Genomic DNA, 24580 nt, shown 5'->3' with positions numbered 1-24580 from the left:
GTGAAACCAAAACTAAACGTATTGAATGTGCACAATGCAACAAAGACGATAACCTTGGTTCTGACCTCAGTTTGGTCTTTCAGGTGTGAAAAGTTCCCAAAACTCAAAGGTGTTCAGATCATACCACCGTGCACTAACAATCGCAGTACATATTCACATTTTAAAGACTGGAGAGTCTGTTTTGGGGCATTAAATAAACCCTCAATTACTTCAGCAATCAGTGAATCATCTGATTTGTTGCCAATCATGTTCCAGTAAAGTGAGTAATAACTGAGTGTGATATTTTACGGATGAAAAATTAATTTGTCAGCATGGGAGGATCCAAGGCTGGCACTAAACTGGCCTCTGCGTCCTGACAGGGTGGGCGTTTGGCCCTCCAGTCGTTTCCATTACAGTCTCTGTGTGGACATGTTTTGTGTTTTAAATCAAAATCACATTATTTAAAAAGTTTTGGAGCCACCACATATCGTTATCATTTCTCTTCTGCAACTTCATGTTACTTCTCAGTTGATATATATGAACTCAATATATGAATTAAATTCTATTTTGGAGGGCATATTTGGTTACACCGACAAATATTTGCATGTTTATTGTATTTTTTATTTATTTATTCATGAGTTACATTTTTAAGTAAGGAAGCATATGTAGATTTACTAGCTAATGAACAATGGAGAGACGGTGGGATCAGATCATTGTATACTTCTTCCTACTCCTTTTCAAACTCTGGATTTGACTGTTTATTATTTATTTAGTATTATTTAGTTTATTTATTATTTTGTTCAGTTCCTTTCCTTTTTTCTTTTTTTCCTTTTGTATGCACTATTCTTTTGCTGGTTTGTATTTTTATGGTTTTGGGGGGAAAAAAACAAGTTCAAAATGAAGATTTCAATTAATCAATCAATCAATATATAAACTCAGACGATATATCCACAACAAGTTTTACGGCATAGTATGCAGGAATTGTCGGTTTACTGTTTAACAGCACCATGAAACTCAAAGTCACAGCAAACCCAGATTCACTCTCATTTTGCATTTTTTCGATGCAGTGTCTGTCACTTTTATAACTTCCCAAACAAATTTGCGAGAATGAAGCTGATTGATGCCTTATACATCGTTTTTAAGGCATCTTCCGCCTCCTCTAATAGGCCAGTATCAGCCGGGCTGATGGATCAGTCCGGCTCCAGCTCACATTGATTAAAATGACGTGATTTTATATTGAACTCGTGAGTCAGTGAAGTCAAAGTGACCGCAGGTCTCCTGCTGATGTCATTGCTCGGAGGGGATGCTGATTTGAAAAGCTCTGGCGGTCCACCAAAGATCGGGCACTCATGATATCACCCCATCTCAGTTTAGGTCATAATTAGTCAAATGTGATGGTTGTCGTGGTTACCTCAGACCTCCCCCACATCTGTGAGCCGCCCCTCCTCCTTCCAATCACACTCACAACACTGGAGACAATTCAACAAGCGATCGAACAAGTGACTAAACAAGCGATGATCGAGGGGCCTTTAGGCTCTGGCTGGACTCCAGAAAAGCCAACAAGCGGACCTCCGCTCCCCTCACACACACTCCTCCCTTCTCCCCCCTCTCTCTGGTGGAAAGGGGAGGCCACAGTGAAGGCCTTAAGTGAAAACAACTGGCGCTCGGTGCTGTATGACTCGTCTTTTTCCACCTCTCCCTCAGCGTGGACCGGTCCAGGGCAGCCGAACTGGGCCTCAGAGTTAGCACACTCCCCTTTACAGTCAACCACATGCGAGTGTGCACACACACCCAAAAAACACACTCTTGTGTACGGACGTTAATGTAAACAGACACATTCAGGCACACACCAAATGTGCACACACATACACAACCACTCAGCACACACACACTGCAGCTAATGATGACCAGATGTGGGGAAGTGATGTGTAGTGTTTTGCGGTTTGGACAAATCTCCAAGAATCGGACCGAGCTCTCTCCGGCTCCTCCGCCCTCAGACCTGCTTCTCTCTTTACTACAGTTTCCTTATCACACTTTACACTCAAAACAAAAGAAATCGGAGCCTAATTCATAATGTGGGGCGCTGATAAACTGAAAAATGGATGAGAGTGATGGATTTTAAAGACCCTCGTGCGTCTTAGGTTAAATTCATGTCCTGAAGTCTAAGGAGGCGTTTTTACTAACCTGGTGTTTGTTGACTGGGTCCGTCCACCACGACCATCGGCTTGGTAGACGTCTTGGTGTTCATCATCATCATCATGATGCTGTCCACGCCGAGAGAATCGCAGGGCTCACCGGGTTGTAAGCACTGCGAGGGCAGAAATTACTTTAAGTTAAAACCACAAAATGTACAGAAGTTCAACAACACGAAACATGCCGCTCTGTGAAACATCTTTTAAGCTCAACATTTTTTCTCTTTTAACAGAAAAAAGAAATGGTTTTGTAAGAGCAAAAGCAAAACATGCACATTTCCCAATCTCAAGTAAATGTCTTGTGTCATACCTCCCCCAAAGTAAAAATTTTGAAATCAAACACACGACAAACTCATGAGTCTACAGCCAACCCCGATCAGAATCAGAATATGACAATTAGCTTCTCTGTCACAACTTCATGAGAACATTTTCTTGAGATGAAATTTAACAAAAAAAAAATCTGGTAGAGGATATAAAAACACCACCCCAGACTCTCCAACTACAACAATAAAAATAACATACAGCTAATGCCACACAATAAGCGTAGCGTCTGTGTCTCTTTGGTTTTTGCGGGTCTTTGAACGCAGCACAGGTGATGCGTTTTTGATGAGTTCTTGATGAGTTTTTCCTCAGCCGCAGTTTGTGACTCACAGGGTGGATAATTGATCTGTTCAGACATGATCACATCAGATCAATGGATGAGAGGAACGGCTGCTGCAAGTAAAATCAAATTTTAGACCCGTTAGCGCCTGGCGTTCTGCTCCTTCTGTGCCCAGAATACGCTCTGTGCTCCAAGAGTGTGGAGCAATGAATAACTGGACGGTGTATATATATTTCAACAGTGCTCCTAATGAACAGTCCAGCTCCAAAAATAGAAAACCTATAGCCGGAGGTTAAGAAGTTCCCAAAATCTCATTGTTTTTACAATTTGCAGCCATTTACACATTTACAGCAACTTCTCCTTTAAATTATCTGCTTACTGCTATCAGCTACTTTTTAAATTTCCTGCAATGGGTCACACTCGCCCCACCCATGGTCAAATCTTTCCAGCGTTACGTTTTAAACAGCCCTCATCAGGGGGCTGTTACTACCTCGGTATCTGGCTCAGAGGGGAGACCACATTGTCCCCCCATTCCCTGATTGTACGTTATATACAGAGCTGCAAGGCAGCATAACGGCATGCGAGTCCCACCTCAAACCGGCAGTGTAAAAGTGGCTTATTTCCAGGAGATGTTTTGATTGTGGCAGGCCGCCACAAACAAAAGAATGTGCTGGAAACCCTGAACACAATGTGGATATAACAATAATTACAAATTATCCTTTGTTGACCAGAATTGATGCAATCTGTTTTTAAAAGAGTCTACTAAAGTAGTCCACACCAAATCCTCTGGAAGCTCATTTCATGCTTTTACTGCATGAAGTGTGAGGAAGTTTTTCCTCCTTTCAGAGAAACACCTCGGTGGAAAGACGTCAAGAAGTAGGGGAAAGTACTCGCGAGAGATTGTATGAGTTGGACAGATAACACAGCGAGAGAAAAATGAAAGTGATGCCTAAGACGGATGCTTATTTTGTTCTGCAGCTGGATACTTGGCAAAGCTTACACTGATTCATGTTTCCTGCTTAGCTTTGGGTGCAGACCTGATAGTGGAGTAAAGACGCTGCATGACTACACTGACTTTAAATCTACTCAAACAAAAACACTGCTCATATTGTGTACCTCAGGAGGAACTAAAATAAAATTGGTTTCTTTAACAATGCGGAACAACAGAGGTAATTTGAAGATTGCATGGCATACCGGCGGCAGTCTTTGGTTGCTCAGAGGCCTCTTGGAGCACAGAGACATCTCACAGTGCAGGAAGAGCAGGGACGTGTTGAACTTTGAGTTGAGAGTAAAGCTGAAGGTTTTCTTCTCCGCAGGGAAGTCCCTCTGAGGGTAGGACCTGACCGAGTCGTCTTTGGGGCAAACCGTCTCTATGAGAGTGTAGTCTGAGGCCGCTTTGGAGTTGGAGTCGGGAGAAATGAAGCACGATATGATGATGAACCCGAGCTCCGGATCGGATGCGGTTGATGTGATCTGAAGTGCATGAGAGAGAAGAAAGAGTTATTCTTCAAAAACACGGATCATTTTAGAGTGGTATCAATATCATCATGTAAATCTAAGCAAATAAGCTTGTTTCCCAAAGTGTCAAACTGTTCCCTTAAAGCTGCAAAGATCAATATATTTGGATAAACAATGAATAACATTACACGGTCCCTTCAAGCTTTTGGAGGGACCCTTCACCCAAAAATCGGCAACACATATGTTTCCTCTGACCTGAAAAGTTATTTATCAGTCTAGATTGTTTTGGTGTGTGTAGAGCTTGTTTATCCAAAAAAAGTACCAGTGGAGAATCTCCCACAACCCTAGACAGAGGTCCTAGCTAACCCACTAATGTCACGAAACCCTAGAAATGCATCCCTGAAATCCTATAAACCTCCTAAACTCCAATAAATGTCCCTAAAATCCTAGAAAAGTCTTAAATTCCTAGGAATATCTTAAAATCCGAGAAATGTCCTAAAATCCTAGAAATATCCCTTTAATTAAAGAAATGTCAGAAAATCCTGGAAAAGTCCTAAAATCGTTTAACATCCCAAAATCATGAGAAATGTCCTATTATCCAAGAATTGTCTTGGGATCCTAGAAATGTCCTATAAGCCTAGAAATATCCTAAAATCCTAGAAATGTCTTATAATCCAAGAAACGCCCTGAAGTCCAAGAAATGTCCCAAAATCCTAAAAAATGTCCTAAAATCCTAGAAACATGCTGAAGTCCTAAAACCTGAGCAGCACAACAGGTAAGAGGACAAAAACGATTCTTTGATTCCATTTAGGCATCTTTTAACTCCTTTTGGTTTTACGACGGCAACTTTCGTGTTTAGTCCTTTGCACACGTCTCACTGAGTCGCTGCACACGACCTGCACGAACCCGTCCAGCAGCAAACAGCAAAGTTAGAGACAATCTTGTAAACATGGCGGAGCATTTATTGACTAAAGAGCCAGATGGATGGATAACTGTGTTTCACACATTAACTATGTCAACTGCAACAAAGCTCCCCAAGTAGTATTCCAGTCACAGTTCGGATGCTGGTCAAATCTTTCGTCCCTCATCTTCCCTCGACTCTTTCCCTCCTCTGGATCGGTCCTGGATACAGAAAACTCTTTGTAACCAGCTGGCTCCGCGTCCACGCTGTCAGCGCAGCACCTCCCGCTGATATCATCATTAATCATCTTGTCAGAGGCGCTCAGAGTGCGAGTCTCTGCCATGTCTCACATGACCTCCATGATTACTGTTGTGAAATGAGGATTTTGGGGCAGCCAGACGGGATAGGGGAGACACGTAGAGAGGAGATACAGAGAACAAGAGGGGTGAACGAGAGTGTTCGCTTTTTAGCCCAAACTAGACAAAATACAAATCGGCCCTGTGGATGCTGCACGAAGACATCAAAGCAGGAAGAGCTTAAGCCCCAGACGGAGAGTACACAGAGCAGTTTTCTTACTAAAGTTTTAATTTAGGAACAAAAACACAAGCTTTATAAGACAAATACTTCATTAAAGGCCCAGTGTGTAAGATTTAGGTGGATATATTGGCAGAAATGGAATTTGATATAAAAAAAGTTTTTGTGTAATCACCTAAATAAGAATCGTTGTGTTTTCTTAGGATGAGCCGTTTATATCTGCATAGGTAGCAGGTTTTTGATCGACATGTTGCACCGTCATTTTTCTACAGTAGCCCAGAAGGGCCAAACCAAACACATTTTCACATTTTCAGGTTTTCGTGGCTGCCACCGTAGTGAGAAGCCCAACTGCAATGAGCCACACCTGCGATACGTAGTTTGTAACGCGAAACTGTTTTGTTCAGTATTTGTTCAGGTTTAAATCACCTGGTTGTTTTTGAAATGAATTTTGTGGATAATTCGGCTTCAGCTGAAAACCTCCTGATCTTCCGGATCTAAAGTTATCGGAGAAAACAGGTGACTTCACATTAGTTTGTGTTAAACTAGCAGCCTGCATCGACATGCAAAACTGCATCGGAAATACGAAGGTTTTTAAGCTGAAAGTGCTTTTTTCAGTTTTGGATCAGTTTAAATCACCAGGTCTGTTTGTTTGCATACCTCCACAAAGACTTCCTGCATGTGTTTAACGGTGTAGAAGGCCTGGCGTGACGGGTTGTTGAACGGCAGCGCGTTGTAGAGCTCCATGACAAACGTCATGTTGCTGACCGGCGTCCTCCCCGGGCCGGGCACGATCCTGGGCAGCGTCTCTGAGGTTTCCTGGCTCTTTCGGTACGTGCAGTTGAACTAGGAGGAGAAAAAAGACAAAAGCCAACACAAATATCAGCAGGGATCCGACATGTGATTCCCGAGCTGAACAGCCTCAGCCCTCCGTGACTGCGTGTCAGTTTGACCACGTAAAGACGGACCAGAAAACGGGGAAGGAACATAAGAGATACTGTGTAAACAAGAACAATAAGTGGGAGACGAGGAATGGATGAGACAAAGGAAAATGCCTCCGTGGAGGGAAGGAGATGGGGAAACTTCAAAATGGAAAATGTCAGGGTCAAGTTCATAAAACAGACATCATGGAAAGGCGCAGAGATTGCAGAAACCAGATGAGTCTTTACGTGCACCGGGGGACTCTGGGAAATGGAGTTTCTTCCAACTCTGCATGATTTACATAGAGATGTAGATTTGTCACTTTTCACCCTGCGATGAGATGGAGCTCGCACACAGGCAGAACCACAATGATCCCTCTGTCTCACCATGATGGTGGACTGGTGCTCCGTGGCCTCAGTTAATGTCCGCTCCACTGGGTCCCTCGGGAACAGCACGTCTCCGGATTCCAGATCCTCATAATCCAGCGGCCCGCCACTCCCATCCTTAGTCTCAGCATGACTTATCAAGACCTGCAATCCACAGAGGAGTCCGTTACTCACAGAACCCGAGCCACATCAGTTAGTGAGTGAAAGGAAAGCATTTACAAAAATCTCTTCCAGATTCTTTCTTCAACCCTTTAAAAACGGATCTCCTGATTCTGTTTAAACAGATCTGAAATAAGAACCATAATGGCAAGAGCAGTGACTCTCAATTTACAGCCTGCGGGCCAAATCAGACCCCAAACAGGGTGCTAGGTGGCCCCTGAGCCATTTTTTAATTCACAATAAATCTGAAAAGATTCACACTGGGAATTGTTTTTGTACTTTAAGTACATATATGGTGCCAGAGTGCATAAAACGGCATAAAAATAGAGCTTGTTTATCCAAAAATGTGCCAGTGGAGGATCCCCTCCCCCACCCCCCACACAGAGGTCCTAGCTAAGACCCTAATGTCCTAAAATCCTAAAAATGTACAGAATTCCCAGAAATGTCCTTAAGTCCAAGAAACATAAAGTCTGAAATCCTAAAAAGTCCTAAAATGAAGATAAAAATCCTAATAATCTGAGATGTCTGAGAAACATCCTTAAATCTTAGAAAAGTCCTAAAATCTGAGAAATACTTTTAAAATCCCCAAAATTGCCCAACATCCTGAAAATTTCCTAAAATCAAAGAAATGTCCTATGGACAAGTTCTCAAAAGTAAAAATTGCCCCAAAATCGCTAAAAAGCAACATAAAATTAAAAATGTCCGACTTCCTGTCAGGTTGTGGGGGTGTGTCTAAGAGCCTTTTTTGTGCGTCTGGGCATGACACATAAGTGTACCGATTTTCATAAATGTAGGTTAAACTGGGCATTGGGGCTACACGTTAGGGGGCGCTGTGGAGTCATTATGTCACGCCTGTTTCCGAAACCACCAAAATGCAAAATTTTTCACCAATTGTACCACTTTTCATGAGATTTTGGGAATGTTCAGACCTCCAAAAATGTGATTCATCGAGGAGAATAATAATAATTTCTTAAATTCCAAGAGGGTCCTCGAACGTTTCATGCTCAGGCCCTAAAAATAACACCATGCATACCTAAAAGTATGCATGGTGGACTGTTTCTAATGCAGATTTTAAGGGGTTAACAGCTCCAGTTGTGAGCGGTGTTGCCTCACTCAGGGTGGTTTTTAAGCCAAAGGCTCAGAGATCTCAAGCTTTGAGAGGGGTTGCCAAAACATTCTGTAACCAACGAGTTGGATTTAAAATGTGGGAATGTCCTGTGGCTTCAGCAGTGGGACTCATCCTGGACAAAAACATGAAAACATACTTTTAATTTCTCAGCAGAGAAGAAGAATGTCAGGGCTCTGACATGAGTCCACGCCGCTTTGAGAAACGTCTGATTTAATGAGGTCTCGGTGACAGTAACAGTGTTTTCTTGAGTCTGCACCAAATTAGCCGACCTGCCATCAGCGCCACTGCAGAATTAAATCAACACGTCAGGAGACGGGAGAAAACAACAGCAGCCGCAGCACGTTATCTTTGATGTGTTTGGACCCAAACAATGAAATTTTTATCTCTTTTGACCAGAGGTCAGAGGTTATCCCTGCATCCAACTGCTAACACAAAAGACGACCTTGGACTTGTGCCCGGGGTTTTCAATCTGGGTCGGACAGAAAAAAGTGTTGTTCCAAATTTCCCCCACAAAAGATCTCAAAAGGTTGGGGAGGAAGTGATTCATCCTTGCTTGTTTGAACAAACACGCTGAACGAAGGCATTCCATAATAATGAAGACGAGTGGGGATGTCAGATGTGAGTGCAGAGTCCCATAAAAACACTCCCACACTGTTCAGCATTACATGAACATCTACTTTACATTCATCATATTTTTCCATTTTTTAATTCATCCAAAAAAAGAGGATAAACAATTTGTGGAAAAAGTGAAAGGATTCAAACCTCTGAGTGTGTTTCCTGTCAGCTGACGGAGAGCTGACCGCCGTCATTACTCGGAAACATGCTGTCAGCACCCATGATGCTCTACTGACTCTCCACGTACCCAGCGAGCAATTTTTGGCTCTAAAAACCTTCTAAGAATGGTACGATTCAACCTGTGTGATGTTTTGGTAATGTTTTCAGTGGGAACTTTTCTTTTAGTTCCCAAAATGTGAAATGTTGGGTTGGGTTAACATTCTATATAAACAAAGTAAAATGTTTTTTTTGTTGAAATATCACATTACATTACAGTTCCACAAAAACATGTTCTGTAATCTCAGGTCTCGATAACATGCTCTGAATGTTGCTTTGAAAATGTTCTGCCTTTGTTCTCATGTAACATTGTGGGAACGTTTTATAAAAAAGAACATCCTATTATCTGTCACCTCTCAACATCACCAAAACATCCTCACAATGTTGCAGTTAAAACGTTTTTTGAAATGATAAACATCCTTAAAATGTTCTTTGAACATTAAAATGTTTTCTTCCTAACTTTATTGCAACTTGTAGGTAACGTTAGCCAATGTTAGCTGCTACTTTTCTGTTATAAGTCGAAAGCACAGCCTGCCAAATTATTTTGGCACAATGGTCTTTTATTTATTTATTTATTTTTCTTCTATTCATTTAATTATTATTAATTCATTATAGAATTATTATTACTTATTCATTTATTGATGTTGTACTTTTTTGGTGGGGGTGCCGTTCATAAATAATAATAATTGTTTATTAAAAGAATGACTGTAACTGGAAATTTAGGCGGTTTAGTAGGCGGACTATGACACTATGGGCCCCTCTACCTGTAAGCATTAAAGGCCCCCTACCCTCCAGGGGGCCGATACAGTTGTTTCTCTGCACAGAACTGAGCCGGTTTTTGGGCCCAGTAGGCCCGCTCAGAAATACACCTTCAGGTTTCGGGCAATTTCACCTTGGCTTCACTTTTCAGACCCGCAGGCTACAACCACTTTACACGGTCTACGGTAATTACATGTAAACAGGTCCAAACAAACACAAAGGATGTTGATTTTTTTTAGCAAAAATACATTTTAATGTTAGTTTGACTCTAAAAACACTCTTTGTTTCCACAATTGTATTTACATTAGAGACTAGGTGGCCACTGAAGCAGCTTCGGTGACTGAAACTAATGACAGGTACTGTACTCACAGAGTTGATGTGCAGGGCCATGGGACTCCCCTGGAGGGGATATACGGTGGTCTGACAGCCAGTCAGAGGAGTTTCCAGTGTGTAGTGGGTGGCATTGACTGTTGCTTTGCAGGCTGGGTCCTGGAGCGTGAGGTTGGCATGAGTAAACCCCTTCGCCTGAGGAAACATGAAAAAATTGCAACATTGGAAAAAGATCAAAAAACTTTTCCTTTATTAACTCATTTAAAAAAAATAAAATAAATATAAAAGAAAGTAGTTGTGTGAGACTTTGAGTTCCCAGGAATAAACAAATCCCACAAGGTGGTCTTGCTCCAGCCTCAGCTTCTCCTAATTACAGTCTATGCCAGTTTCCATTCTGTGATGTGGGCTGCGTGCGCCGTCCCCATGCGCCAAATGTTGGGAAATATCCTGCTAACTTCAGTGTCAGCCTGTGCAGAACAGGGACGCTTTACAGGGTCCACTTTTGTTTGACTTTTGTAGACATTAAACCAGGTTTTCTACAAGCAAAGTTATTATAAAGGCTGCAGTCAAAACTGAAGGTCCAAATATGACTGAACACCAGGGACACTCAACGTGAGTTACTTTGGGGCCACTTTTAAAAAATGACAGGAGGCCAGGCGACCCCGTACGTGCTTCTAGGATTTTGGGACATTTCTCTGATTGTAGGAAGTTTCTTGGAGTTTAGGAAATTTCAAGGATTTTAGGACATTTCAAGGATTTTAGGACATTTCAAAGATTTTGAGATGTTTTTCTGATTTTAGCATGTCTCTAGTGTTTTAGGACATTTGTAGGACTTAGGACATTTAGAGGGTTTTAGGATATTTTTAGGATTTTAAGACATTTTGAGGATTTTTAGGATGTTTCTCTGATTTCAGGATGCTTCTAGGGTTTTAGGAAATTTCGATGTTTCAAGGATTTTAAGAAATTTCTCAGATTTTACGATGTTTCTAGGATTTTAGGACATTAGTGATTCAGCTAGGACCTCTGTCAGGGGTGAGGGGGATCCTCCATTAGCACATTTTTGATAAACAAGCTCTGTTTTGTTTTATTCACTCTGGCATCTTATGTATACTAAAAGTACAAAAACAATTGTTGGTGTGAATCACTCCCTTTGTTGTGAGTTAGAAAATGATTTGAGGGCCACTTGGCACCCTACTGAGGGCCAGATTTGCACCTTAAGATGTGTGATTCAGACGTTTCTTCATTTGCTGTCATTGCCACACTGACAGCTGTGCTGTAATACGTGCACACACTTCAGATATCAAAACTCTTGCAACATGGAGGTTTTTGTTGGCATTTTCTAAGTGCACTGCAGAGGACTTTCATTCAGCCCCCTAATTGCTCCTGACACTGGTATTCTCTTTGGGTGTCCTCCATGTTTGTTGTTCTTATTCTTCTTGTCACAGTTTGTCACATCACGTCTGTGTCGCCAGAGCAGAGATGCAAAAACGAAATAATTAAAAGCAAATGCGATTGATCAGACCGTGAAATAGCTTTCAGATGTGCCACTTGATTTAGATTTAAGCGATGACAACAGATTAAGTTCGGTTGGGAAACAAAAACATTTACGTTGTTTTCGTTTTGTCTTTTTGTTGGAGTTAAGTATTATCAAGCATCGAATATGAGAAAAACTTTTCTGTCTATCAGTGTGAGATTAGACATGAACAATGTTTAACTGTTTGCCTCTATGCTGTAACAATTATTTGTTTACAGAGGCGTTTTACTGCTGCACAGATCATCTTTTTATTAAAACTGAAACAGCTGCCTCTTCAGGAGCCCTGGAGGGGCCACGGAGAAAAAAAATAATAAATTGAGGCCACGTTTTATAAAACAAATAGCACAAGATGCTCTTGCCTGGCTTTGAGATACATTTTGTTTCCTTGTTTTGATGAATTCTTTCTCTTGTTTTGATTAATTTATGCACTTTTAATAAGTGTGAGGTTACATAGCGCCAGCACTACAGAGCAGCCTTTCTCCCCGAAGCCTGAAGAGCACCTGCTCCAAGTAAACCAAAGCATGTGATATGTTTTAAATAAAGCCTTAACTTTGTCCAAAACCCACTTTCAAATTCGCAAAACCTTTATTCTATTTGTCATAATGCAAAAATATTTATGGTATTTATTTTGGCATTTTATTTTGTAATGAAGATCCAGATGTGACCTGACTGAGATTTGTGGTTGTTGAAAGGCAGACCTGGTTCAATCTGGTCTACATGTAAGAAAAACAAAATAAAGGTTTCACAAATCTGAAACCGCCTTTTACATAATCTTTGGCTTCTTTGGGGTAAATTCAGAGAATATCCAGCTTTTTTTCTCAGAAATTTGAATTTTGTCTCAGAAATTTTTGACTTTACAAACTCAGAAAATACCCATATAAATAACTTTATAAACACAGAAAATATCAGACTTTTTTTCTCAGAATATTGCTCTCTGTTTTTCATGTACAGTGGCCCCTTTATGCCAACTCAAATAAATGGACAGTTCTGGTCATAAATAATGTAAGTAATACAAACATTTAATACATAACTCATTTTATTCCCAGCATCTTATGTGAAATGCTATTTAGAAATAGTTTGTTGTGTTTCTGTTTTTATTTTGAGTTTATTTATACTTGTTGCATTATGTCGGAATAAACCTTCTAAAATAATCATTGATCGTAGCCCTGTTTGTTTCTGGGTAAGTGACGGATGAAGTCGCTCACCTCCAGGCTTCCTTTGTCGACGCTGACCACCATCCTCGTGTCCTCGCACTGCACATTGATCCCAACGTTCAGAACGCCCTGATGCTCCTCGAACTCGCCGTTCTCCCAGGGCCGGTCGTCGAGGGAGGGGGACAGAGGCAGGTAGGGCAGGCCGTCCGGTACGGGCGGAGGGAAGGGAAAAGGCAGGCCGGAGTGTCGCGAAGCGGCTCCGGTTCTCGGATGAGGATTGGAGTCGCGCAGGATGGAGAGCTCTGGAGGCAACATGCTCTCCAGAGGATCCACCACATCTGGAAGTCACACATTGTTGGAGCTTCGTGAGGCTGATTTAACAGGCAGGGAAATTACACAGGACCGCGACTATAAAACCATTTCACAATTTCACGCTCGTCTCTCTGCAATGACCGTGAAATGTGCAATATTAGTCATGAAAAAACCGAAGCAGCTGCTGAAATGTGTGTCTTACACATGGTGTTTTTTGATATAATTTCTCCGAACACACAGTGTGATTGAATTTAGAGGATGTTACTTGGGTTTACCTGGCTCTCTGAGTCGGATATTGAAGTGGTTAGCCACAGGAGTGCTGGTGTAGGACGTGACCGGGCTGAAGCCATGCTCTCCTGCCCACTTGATCAAGGCTTGTGGCCCTGATGGCAACTGCTGCTTGGGATATTTTGATACTGGCATCAGTCTCTCCGTATTCGAACTCACACTCACGGTATCAGAGGCCTGCAGAGAAGAAGGCAGATGTGTCACATATCATGTCTTATTGTACGTTTTCCACAAACAAAAGACGTGATTGACTCCGCAGAGATTCCACTTCAAGTCCAGTCCTGCTCTCATGCGGAGCGTGAATCACGCCTGAGTGTGAGATCATGGGCGTGTCGCCGCTCAATCAATGCTGAGAAACCAACATGTTAGTTTGCTCTTAAAATTTGTGTCCTGCCCTACAGCATACCCTCCCTGTGTGAGGGAGTAACGGTTCGTTCTCACAGCCGTTTCCCACACATTCATCTCTCTTGAGCAACGCCGAGGAGAGCCCGCTCCCTGACAGAAGCGGGGTCTCGGTTTTTATGAGGCTGTCATATCACATAAATAGTTGACACGCTCCCAAACATGGGTTGCACAAGCGCAGCATCCTGTGTGCCACTGCTGTCAAATAAAAGTCAAACTGTCAGCTATGAGGGAACAAGAAAACGGGTTTATGTTTAAACCAGAGGTGCGACCAAATCAGTACAAGTCACATGTAAGCCTCAAGTGCTGCACTCAAGTTACAAGTCACGACCGACAAGTTCCACGTCCCAAACTTTGAGTTTCGATTCCTATAGAAGTTATAATGTGCTGATCACCCCCGTAATGCTATTTTAACAGCAGAGTGAAAATATATTACATTTACAAAACTCATGAATGCTTTTTAAAATTTACTCATTTGTTACAAGTTTGTTCAAACACATGCGACTGAACTTAATCATAAATTCAAAATAAAGCAAATTTGAGTGCATGAATTCTGGCCAGAAACATGTTTTATGAGGTCACTGTGACTTTTGGCCTTCGATCACCAGATTTTAATCAGTTCGTCTGTGAGTCCAAGTGGATGTTTGTGCCAAATTTGAGGAAACTCCCTCAAGGCTATCTTCAGATATTGTGTTTAGCAAAATGAGACAGACGCAAGGTCACAGTGACCTTGACCTTTTAACACAAAATTCAAATCAGCTTTTTGTTGAGTCCAAGTGAAGGTTTGTGCCAAATTTTAAGGAATTTCCTCAAAGGTTTCTCAAGATACTGCATTCGCAAGAATGGCATGAATGCAAGGTTACTGTGACCTTTGACCACCAAAATCTAATCAGCTCATCGTTGAGTCCAAGTGAACGTTTGTGGCAAATCTGAAGAAATTCCTTTCAGAGGTTCTTCAGATATTGTGTTCACAATAATGACACATACGAGGTCACAGTGACCTTGACCTTTAAGCACTAAAATCTAATGAGTTCATCCTTGAGTCCAAGTGGATGTTTGTGCTAAATTTGAATAAATTCCATAGAGCATCATAATAGCGCGTTAACAAGATTGAGGCAGATTTAAGATTACAGTGACCTTGACCTTTGACCACCAATATCTAATCAGTTCATCCTTGAGTCCAAGTGGATGCTTGTGCTAAATTTGAAGAAATCCCCTAGAGCTCTTCATAACATTGCGTTCACCAGAATGAGGCAGATTTAAGATTACAGTGACCTTGATGTTTGATCTTTGATCACTAAAATTTAGTTCATCCGTGAGTCCAAATGGATGTTTTTGCTAAATTTAAAGAAATTCCCCTTAGTAGTTTTTGAGAAATCACATTCACAAGAATGAGACAGACGAGGTCACAAAGACCCTGAATTTTGACCTGTGACCACCAAAAATGATTCAGTTAAACCTGGAGTCCAAGTGATTGTTGCCCCAGATTTGAAGAAATTTACTCATGGCATTAACAGAGCCAAAAAATATCCTACATTCCTCACCCAAAAAGCTGCTCTGCCATACAGGGTCAAAGTGTTAAATGGGTATAAGAAAACACAAATCTTCCACCAGAGGCATTACCCTCCGTTTGTGCTGATGTAAGTACTGCTGACTGTGACCTGGCATCACACTCATACAACCTGACTGTACGGCAGCGACCAGGCAGCTGAACAAACACACCGCGCCTGGCAGAAAGTGCAGTGTCATGGCTGCAGCGGCCCCACAGGAGTATCAGCGTTACACAGTGAGGAAACACAGAACCCCTGACACACCTCCACTGAAACCAGCGAGGGGTTAACGCAGCAGAGAGCCGCACACGAGACAACTGTTGGCTCCGTAATACCGTAAATACCAAATGTCACCAGACAAATGAAATATTTTGAGAAATTCCCAACATAAAGGAGGCTCTCTCAGTCTTAACACAGAGTTTTTAACCCTTTTTGAGAAAATTGGCAATGAGCAACTTGACAAGATGTGACCACAAATGAGCAAGAAAATAGTAAAAAAAAATTATAAGAAAATAACCTAAAAATATAGTATAATAAAAAAAAATAGTATTAATAAAATTAACAAGAAAATGACCTGGAATAAACCAACAAAAATAAATAAATAAATGATATTAAATAAATGTTGTTAATATATGCTTTCTATTAAATCTTTTTAAATGAATAATAATAATAATAATAATAACAATAATAATAAAAAATAATAATAGTAATGATACCATGGTTTTCATAGTGAAAAAACACTATTACTACCACTACAGCTAATATTAATTAAAATAATACTTATCTCACCCCCTCTGATTTTTCAACTTTCTTGCATTTTGCAGGCTATATCTTGCCTAATTTGTTTATGGCCTTTTCCTCTGTGTTTTTGACAGGAATCAAAACACATTTGCTCATGTTTCAGAGGTTTAAATGCTTGTAAAAAGCATCTGACTGCAGCACAAGAGAACTGTTGTCCATCGAGGTTTTAAGGGGTTAACTCAGGGGTTTGAAATTTCATCCCCCGAGCAATTACGCCGGTTGGACTGCTGCCAATTCCCCATCGACATGATGTACAGTTAAACTATTCTTCCAAGGTTTACATGGGTGTCATATTCCTTTAAGTTTCTGAGAGTCCTGAGAGACTCGAGTAACACTGATGAAGATTTAATATCAAAACTGTGTACACAGTCAGCGCTGATACGTATAAAACCACAGTTCTAAGTAAAGGGCATTCTGATGTATTGCAGTAATTAGCCAGTGTTTGTCTTCTGTGTGTGGCGAGGAGGTCCTAACGGCTCCAAAGTGCCCGAAGCAGGCGCGGCTCGTAACTCACGTTGTGACTTATGGGAAGCAGCTTATGTGCAGCTGAAGTACCGCCTTGACTCTGAAAATATGTGATACCCTGACCGCTGCCGCCCCCGGCGCTCTGAATGTGATGACAAACGCTGGAGCTGCCACAATGAAATGTCACAGTTCCTCCTAACCTGTTACCCCCACCCTCTGCTGCAGCGCGGGGGCCAATTCAGCACACATCCTGCTGTGACAAATTCTGTGGTCGAGTGTGCAAAAGTGATGACATTTCTGTCTGCGCCACTCGTGAGCTACTGTGATGTGTGATAAGATGATAGAAAACCTCATCCGTGAAATCTGTAAAGCAGCACTCAGCTCTGACAGGAGCCCAGGGGCCAGTCACCGAAGCCCCAGACATGTTAGGATTCAAGGCCATTCTGAGCATTTCAGGACATCTCTAGAATTTTAGAAAAAAAGAAATCTGTGATTTGAGGACATGTCTAGGATTTTAGGACATTTCTAGGATTTCAGGACATTTGTATGATTTAAGGATGTTTAAAGGATTTCAGGACGTTACCAGGATTTTAGGACATTTCTAGGATTTTGGGACGTTTTTAGAATTTTAGGATAATCCAAAGATTTCATGACATTTCTGTGATTTCAGGATGCTTCTAGGACTCAAGGATGTTTTTAGGTTTTTTTTTTTGTTTCAAGGGTTTCAGGAAATTTCCATTTCTTTGATTTTAGGACACTGCTACCATTTTTTAACATTTCTTGGTTTTTAAGACATTTCTGGGATTTTAGGACATGTCTCAGATTCTAGGAAGTTAATTTTTTTAGGGACATTTCTGGGACATTTCTAAGATTTTAGAACATTTCTAGGGTTTAAAGACATTTCCAGGATTTTAGGACATGTCTAGGTTTTTATCACTCTGTTGAAGTGTGGGGAAATCTCCTCTGGCACATTTTTACAAGCTCAATTTTGATGCTGTTTAATACACTTTGGCACCTTATTTGTGAATCACCTTATTTTCTGTGAATTAGAAAATGGTTTTGGGGGGCCATCTTGCAACTTATTACGGGCCAGATTTGGCCTGCAGGCCTTAAGTTGAGTATCACTGCTGTTAAGGAGAAAAAAAAGATGAATGGAAATCTTTTCTGTGTTTCATGCTGCTAGCTTACCACTACATCCAGCTTGCCAATCACATTGTGCGCCTTGATGACCCAGTTGACAGACTTGGCGCACTTAAGCAGCAAGACGACGTCACGATGCAGCGGGGCATCGTCCTCCAGAGGCCGTAGATCTACGATGACATCCACCTGGAACGCACTGCAGAGAGGGAGAGAGGCAGAGAATTTTGGACGGTTAGCTCTACAGCACGTAGTGTTATCGTGCCGTCTGCGTCTGGCCAACTAATTAAAAAGCTGGATGGATTCCCAGAAAAAAAGCAGACATGTGCACTACAGACCTGATAACACTGCAGTGAGATACAGAGCAACACGTTCCCAGTCCTGCAGTCTTTTGGGCATACTGTGTAATCTCTCCACTGGGGGAGTGAGGAGATAATCTGGCAACCCAGGGACCATGTTTTGAAATATCTCCCTCAAAAGTACACCACTAACTGACCCCCAAACTCGCCTCCATGTGAGTTTCCATCCAAAACGAACTCCACGGAGATCAGTGAGAGCATCTTGACCTCAAAAATATACGATGACAGCATGCTTTCTTGGCCGCTCACCTGCTGGAGTTGGGCGCTTGGAGCTCGATGATGTGGACGTCTTGGTCTTTGTCGGGTCCAGACAGGACGCAGCCCTTTGATGCCTGCGGCTCCACGTAGCCGCCCAGGTAGTTCAGAGACAGGAACTTGGTATCAATCTTGCAGGTGTCAGAAAACAGAGGATCTGAAAGAGGAGAGGTGTTTATGTTAGTGGTGGTTGGGCGTTCTGTGAGGCTATTTCGATCCCCTAAAAGAGAAAAACAGCTTTTTGTAACCCAAAACCACAGAGAGGTCAGAGCACGAGGTCAGCTGCAGAACAGCACCCCCTGCTTCTCGGTAAATTCAATGTCCTGTCACAGAGCTCAGCAGGGTGGATGTTTGAGTTGACCAAGTTGTTCTAGCGAAAGTGTGATAGTTATAAGGGCACTTTATAATTACATTGTAATTTTTTTAATTTATTATTTAAATATTTCCTTGAGTATTTGTGAATTTCATCGAAATGAGTTCTTTTCATTTGCAGTAATTTTTCTTTTTCTTTTTGGCTTCTGTACCTCCTGGCTTTCCGTACTTGTGTGGAAAAACGCTCCTGCATTAGTTGATTATTTATGTTGACAGCAGAGTCATTTAAGACGGAAAATCTTAGTCAACAGTGTTTCGTGTAGTTAATGACGTAAAATTGGTCTGATATCTTCGAAAGTTCCGCCTCATATGAACATAAACCTTTTTTTGTGATAAATGGGAGTTTTTTTCTAAAATTGATTTTCGTGTTTTCATTAGTCGTATTTTATATTAGCAATTTCAATTTGCACAATTTGAGGCTTAATGGAAACTGAGGGCATGCACAGCAGAGACTGTGCCACCATAAGTAGACCACTTTCTGTTGCAGATTTGCACAAAATTTATTTTCAAAATGCTGCTAAAATACAATTGCATGATGATTGCTTTTCCACTGAGTGATGCTGTGCGACTTCTCTGGTGATAACACTCCAGTAACCATGGCGATGGATGTTTAAAACATTAGCAGGTTTATTTCTATTGCAGCCACCGCACAAGCCGTCATTATTTCCAATCCAAGGCCACGTAGGCGTGTTATGGATTGTGGATTCAGAACGTCCTGATGATCTGCTCAACTTTCTCAGTTATGTGATGCAATAACAGCTCTTGTAGCTCGTGCTGCATCATGAGAGAGCCAGTTCCTACTGACAAGCACATGGCCATAGCATCATGTGACCTAGAAAAGACTAAAAAGGGTTTCCATTGCAGTTTTTAGAAATATGGCTTTTTCGAATCACCTTATGCGAGCATTAAAACTATTTAGTGATAAATGGGAGTTTGGGTTTTTATTTTAATATAATTGATGTGTTTCCATTCGGCGTATTTTAAATTCGCAATTTCAATTTGTGCAGTTTGATGGTTGATGGAAACCCGCCTCGTGTTGAGCTCACGTCATCAGGATGGCCTCACCAGGCTCGATGTTTTCTTTGATCGAGTCATTTCAGCTGAGGAAAAGTCTCCCTGCTCCCTTCAGCACGCAGCCCTGCAGCTGCTGTTGTCTCAGCACTAGAAGCTGTGCTGCATGAGGTCAGGTGTGCTCAGGTTGGCATGATCTGTGGGCTTACCAGCAGGGAAATTAATCTTGGATTCAACGTGGGAAATTCCAGCAAAGGTTTTTACCAGAATCCCCTCCACAATAGCAGGACAATAATATTCATAAACATTTTTATCAAACCTTTTAGTGTTTCTTCCTCTTCTTTTATGACGGGTCAGAAAATTTGTTGAGAAAGTGCTTTTAAATGTAAAAAGTTTCACCTCTCCTCAGCACTCTGAGAAAACACCAGACAGCTGCTTCCTTATTTGGCAAACAGAGCCGAGGACGGAGCGTAAACTGAAGGTTGGCACCTTCCTTTCCGGAACCTTTGTGGCACTTTAAAGAGCTGCGGGGAGACCGTGAGTATACGAGCCTGGTTAGGAAGCAAAGTGAGGATCTGTCCATCTTCACCAGACACGACCGTCGATGTGAAGGAGTGGAAATCTACAGCTCTTTGCTCGAAGTAAACATCATGCCACTTCAGGTTTTTGCCAAACCACAGCCCCCTAATGACACAAGCCAAACGCTTGCAGGCTGAGCGACTCGCTCGGCAGCAACTAACGCCGCAGAGAGAGAACTTCACCGGCAGTAGTAAAGCCATTATTTCCCTCCAGACGTGAGCTTTGTTTTATTTCCATGTGCTGAAAGATGCTCGTTAAAAACAAGACGTCCTGTCTGAGAGCTGATGCGTTGGGAAGCTGCCGTCTGTTCAGTGCGTGGAGCGGCCGGCAGAGAGTGAAGAATCGAAAATCTGCGGCTCACACGAGTCAAGATCAATCACAGCCTCCCCTGAGAATCTCCCGGGGCTTCCTCACTTCATCTACACTCCTCCTCACCACTGAAAAATGTGAAAGTGATAGACTATCTTCTGCTTTTTTTTCTTATGCTCAACCTATGTATGCCCTCCAGCAGATGTTTTACATTTATTATTATCATATTAATGAAAACTATGGAAGTAACAACACTTGGAAAAACAGACAAATCACAGACTTTTTCCACGAATTTGTATCCAAAGATAAGATATTGTCAGGGATTATCTGCCAATATGTCAGAAACCTAATTCACACTCTAATGTCTTAAACACCAGTGTTCGCATATTTTCTAGTTTAAGTTAAAATGGGTTGCTATGACGACGGCAGTGCTGGCCATTTTCAATTTTTTAGACTCCATGGCCCCTTCTGTAACACGACTTTTCAACAATAGAGATGCTCTTATCAATATCGGGAAAAGTTGTGTGGAGTTTGGACTGAATGCAGCAGACCACAAGAGGATCCCCACTGGCGGCGTGCACCGATCAGCCAGTCAGACAAGAGGGGAGAAACGAAACCGAAACATGAAGAGAGGGAGGAGAGCTGGCATCAGGGCGAGGCTGACCCGCCTTGGACCAAGAGCTGTCCGTCTATCGAGCCTTCTTCTGGATGATGTCCGGTCGCGAGAGAATAAAGTGGATGAGATGTGATTGAGGCTCACTTAGCAACAGGAGATCAGAGACTGCTCTGCACACATCTTCACAGAGACATGGTTAACCCCTAACATCCTGGATCAAGCTATTGGGTGGTTGGGCGAACCCTTGTTCAGAGCCGACAGGACACAATACTGCGATGCAAACTCCAAAAATGGACTGAAGGAATTGTATGATACCACCAGCAGCAACATGCCCAAGCGCCCGGATGTCTTCATAGTAGCTGGGTATTTTAATGAACTTCAACTCCAAAGATGAAGAAGGATCAAGGACAAATTTTAATGAATTTTTTTAAACTATGTTGTCCTGCAATATGTTGTAATGTATAAAATACTCAGTTACTTGCATCTCATTTATATTTTGGTGTCCAAAAAATCTTAAGGCTGTAATGAGAGACAGCCAAGAGTTAACTCTGTTAAATAATGTGAGTCCATTGAGGGAAGGAAATTCTTTTCCTAAAAAAAAAAAAGGTGCACGTAAACTGGTTTGAAAACAGAGCAAAGTAAAGTTATGGGAGCTGACTGGGAACGGGAGGAATGCTTTGGGGGCCGGCAGCTATGTTGGGAATTTTGGGAATCTAGAAACACACCTTCTCCGACTTTGATGTAGATGTCTTGAGTCATCCGGAGCTCAGAGAAGGAGGTGACTGCCCGGTACTTCTTCTGCGCCCAGTTGAGGAGGTGCTCGTTGCCATGAGGAAGGGTCTCCTTCTGGATCTGGCAGGACAGGGAGAAGTTTCCGGGCTGGAAGTGGACCTCTGAGCCCTCAGATACCTTGAAGACAGAAAAACACGAGTGTTAAAGGACAAAATTACTCCTGTAATAAACTTTTGTCTCCACTTTAAGACGTCAACCACCAATGAACTTTAGGTTGAGAAGAATTTGCATATAAAAGTCACCCGACTACGCTCATCCTCACCCCACAAAAAACTATCAAAAAAGGAACAAGCTGCAGACTGAAAAAAAGGTCAGACTTTCCAAAATTAAACCCACTCTCTAAACATTGGTGAAACCCATCCTTCACACTCCATCCCGACCGTTATTTCAAAGCTTCTACAAATATGCTCAGAGTATTTTTACACATGGCGCTCTACACAATAAGGTGTCTGCTCTGCAGTGTTTACATAGCGGACTGCGTCGCAGTGCGTCATCACAAATGTGTGGGTCTGCTTCAGAAGGGCCAGACGGGGACAACAGAGAAGACACAAATACATGACGCTGGCAGGAAGGTTAGCAGGTGGGTAACACAGACTATATAAAATAATGGAAATGGCCACCGTGAGGTCAACCCAAGCGGTAACTTCTGAGGCTGGAAAATGAAGTCAACGTGGAAGAGCCAAAAAATTAAAAAAAATAAAATAAATAAATAAATAAAAATGCAGTTCATCAAACGGCCACTTGAGGCTGGCTCCAAAACAGAGTCAATCCTTACAAATAAAAAAAACACAGACAAAAAAAATTAAAAATAAAAAAAACAGCTACAAGAAATGTATTTGAAAAGAAAAGTAAAAAATAAATAAACATAAAAACAAATATTGATTTATTTTTGTAACATAATTTTATATATTAATAATTTAAATATATTTATTTCTGGGGGTTTTTGGATAGTTTTCTCATTATCCCCCCCTCTTTTTTAAAACAAATTTTTAAGTAATTTTCTTGCCACCTTTACATAATTTATTGCAATTTTTGGGAAATTTCTTGCTGATAGTGTGACTTTTTTTTACCATGCTTTTAAAAGAAATCAAACCAAGTCGCTCAGGTTTCAAAGTGTCAAAAAGCTTGTGAAAGGCGTTCAAATGCAGCAAAAGAAAACTGTGGTCGATCCAGAATAACAAAATTTCAATACATCCAGAAAATGACTTTTTGCATACCGTACGTACATCTCTGAATCCTACAGTTATATAATGAAATGTAAAAGGAAGAAAAGACGAAAAAAAAGTCATAGAAGTCATAAAAAATATGAAGGGCAAAAAGAAGTGCTGATTTGGGTTTTGATGGTGAAACTGTCCGTCCGGAGGAGGGACCACCCCTTTAGCACTTAATGGAGCTCAGCCCGTACGCTTCATTGCAGAGATAAACATTCACATGTGCTGAAAAACCTACCGAACAACCGAAATGAGTCCAAGCACACGGTCTAGACGGCCTACCTCATTTTATTTCCGTGCTTGTTTTTCTTTCTCCCTACGTGACCCATCTGTATGCATGAGCTGAGAAAGTGCTGGCAGGCCCAATTAAAACATTCAATCCCCTCGAATCCAGGAGGAATACGTGAGAGCACTTCTCTGTCATGATGTTATGAAGCTGTCCCTAAATTGCAATCATGCCTTAATGATAATAGAAAAATATCCCTTTGGGGTGTTTAGGTTTTTTCAGACATAACTGCTCAAATCCTCTCATGCACAACATCTGTCTGACCTCTGGACGCTCCCCTCCATGTTCCTGGCATTGTCACCAGAGGCAGTAAATACTAAGTCCGAGGAGACAGGCTCTGTCGAAGAATTCATTTTATTTTTAGTGTGTTTACTACGGCTGCAGAGAGAGAAAAAAGATGGCGAATATGTGGTGCCCTGCTGCGCCCGTGAGGAGGGGCTGGGGTTTCTTGGTGAACTTTGCCAAGCTCAGCACAGTTTATCAGTTTAATTGCAGGAATACGACTGTAATTAGTCGCAAAGAATTAGAGGGGAAAGCCTGAAAGCCAAATTAGCTCCAGGCCTTCCCGAGCACTGGAAACCTCAGGAATTTGAAACAGGGAAGTGAGGGACCCACTGTGGGCTTTAACAAACTCTCCCTCTCTGTCTGTCTGCACTGGTGCATGCTCAGTTGACAGACCAAAATACTGAGGGCTCTATTTTCCTGCAGGGACAAAGCCAGCGCAATCGCAGAAAGTTTTCCTATTTTTTTTGCCTGTTTGGAAGTTTCCGGGGACAAAATTGAAGTTGTTTGCCTTATTTTTCATTTTATTTAATTTTTTTTTGTAATTTTCACGCAAACATTTATTCATTACTTTATAATCTTACGTGTTTGAGGTTTTTGTAATTTTGGTGTTATTGCAACTCTTAAGTTTTGTCATGATTGTGTCCATTAGTTTGATTTCCATTATTGTCTTTATTTGTGTTACAGT

At 41.6% G+C, this 24580-nt stretch overlaps 1 protein-coding gene across 2 annotated transcripts in view; it reads right to left on the bottom strand.

The window, feature by feature from the left end:
* tgfbr3 (transforming growth factor, beta receptor III) overlaps nt 1–24580 on the bottom strand; it is a 114903-nt gene that overhangs the window by 17568 nt on the left and 72755 nt on the right. For both annotated transcript variants that reach the window (XM_042483744.2, XM_088078148.1), the window contains exons 7-16: nt 22047–22230; nt 18429–18591; nt 17872–18019; nt 13453–13642; nt 12917–13203; nt 10217–10372; nt 6970–7113; nt 6323–6508; nt 3967–4245; nt 2164–2287 (exon numbers count right to left, since the gene is read on the bottom strand). In XM_042483744.2, the coding sequence (XP_042339678.2) occupies nt 2164–2287; nt 3967–4245; nt 6323–6508; nt 6970–7113; nt 10217–10372; nt 12917–13203; nt 13453–13642; nt 17872–18019; nt 18429–18591; nt 22047–22230 (1861 nt within the window). The remainder of the gene's footprint in view (nt 1–2163; nt 2288–3966; nt 4246–6322; nt 6509–6969; nt 7114–10216; nt 10373–12916; nt 13204–13452; nt 13643–17871; nt 18020–18428; nt 18592–22046; nt 22231–24580) is intronic.

Source organism: Plectropomus leopardus, chromosome 5, assembly GCF_026936395.1.
Source record: "Plectropomus leopardus strain MGB_pleo_1.0 chromosome 5, ASM2693639v1, whole genome shotgun sequence".
Classification (NCBI taxonomy): Eukaryota; Metazoa; Chordata; class Actinopteri; order Perciformes; family Serranidae; genus Plectropomus; species Plectropomus leopardus.
Note: the sequence above shows the minus strand (reverse complement) of the source record. Positions and strands in the feature narration are given on the sequence as shown.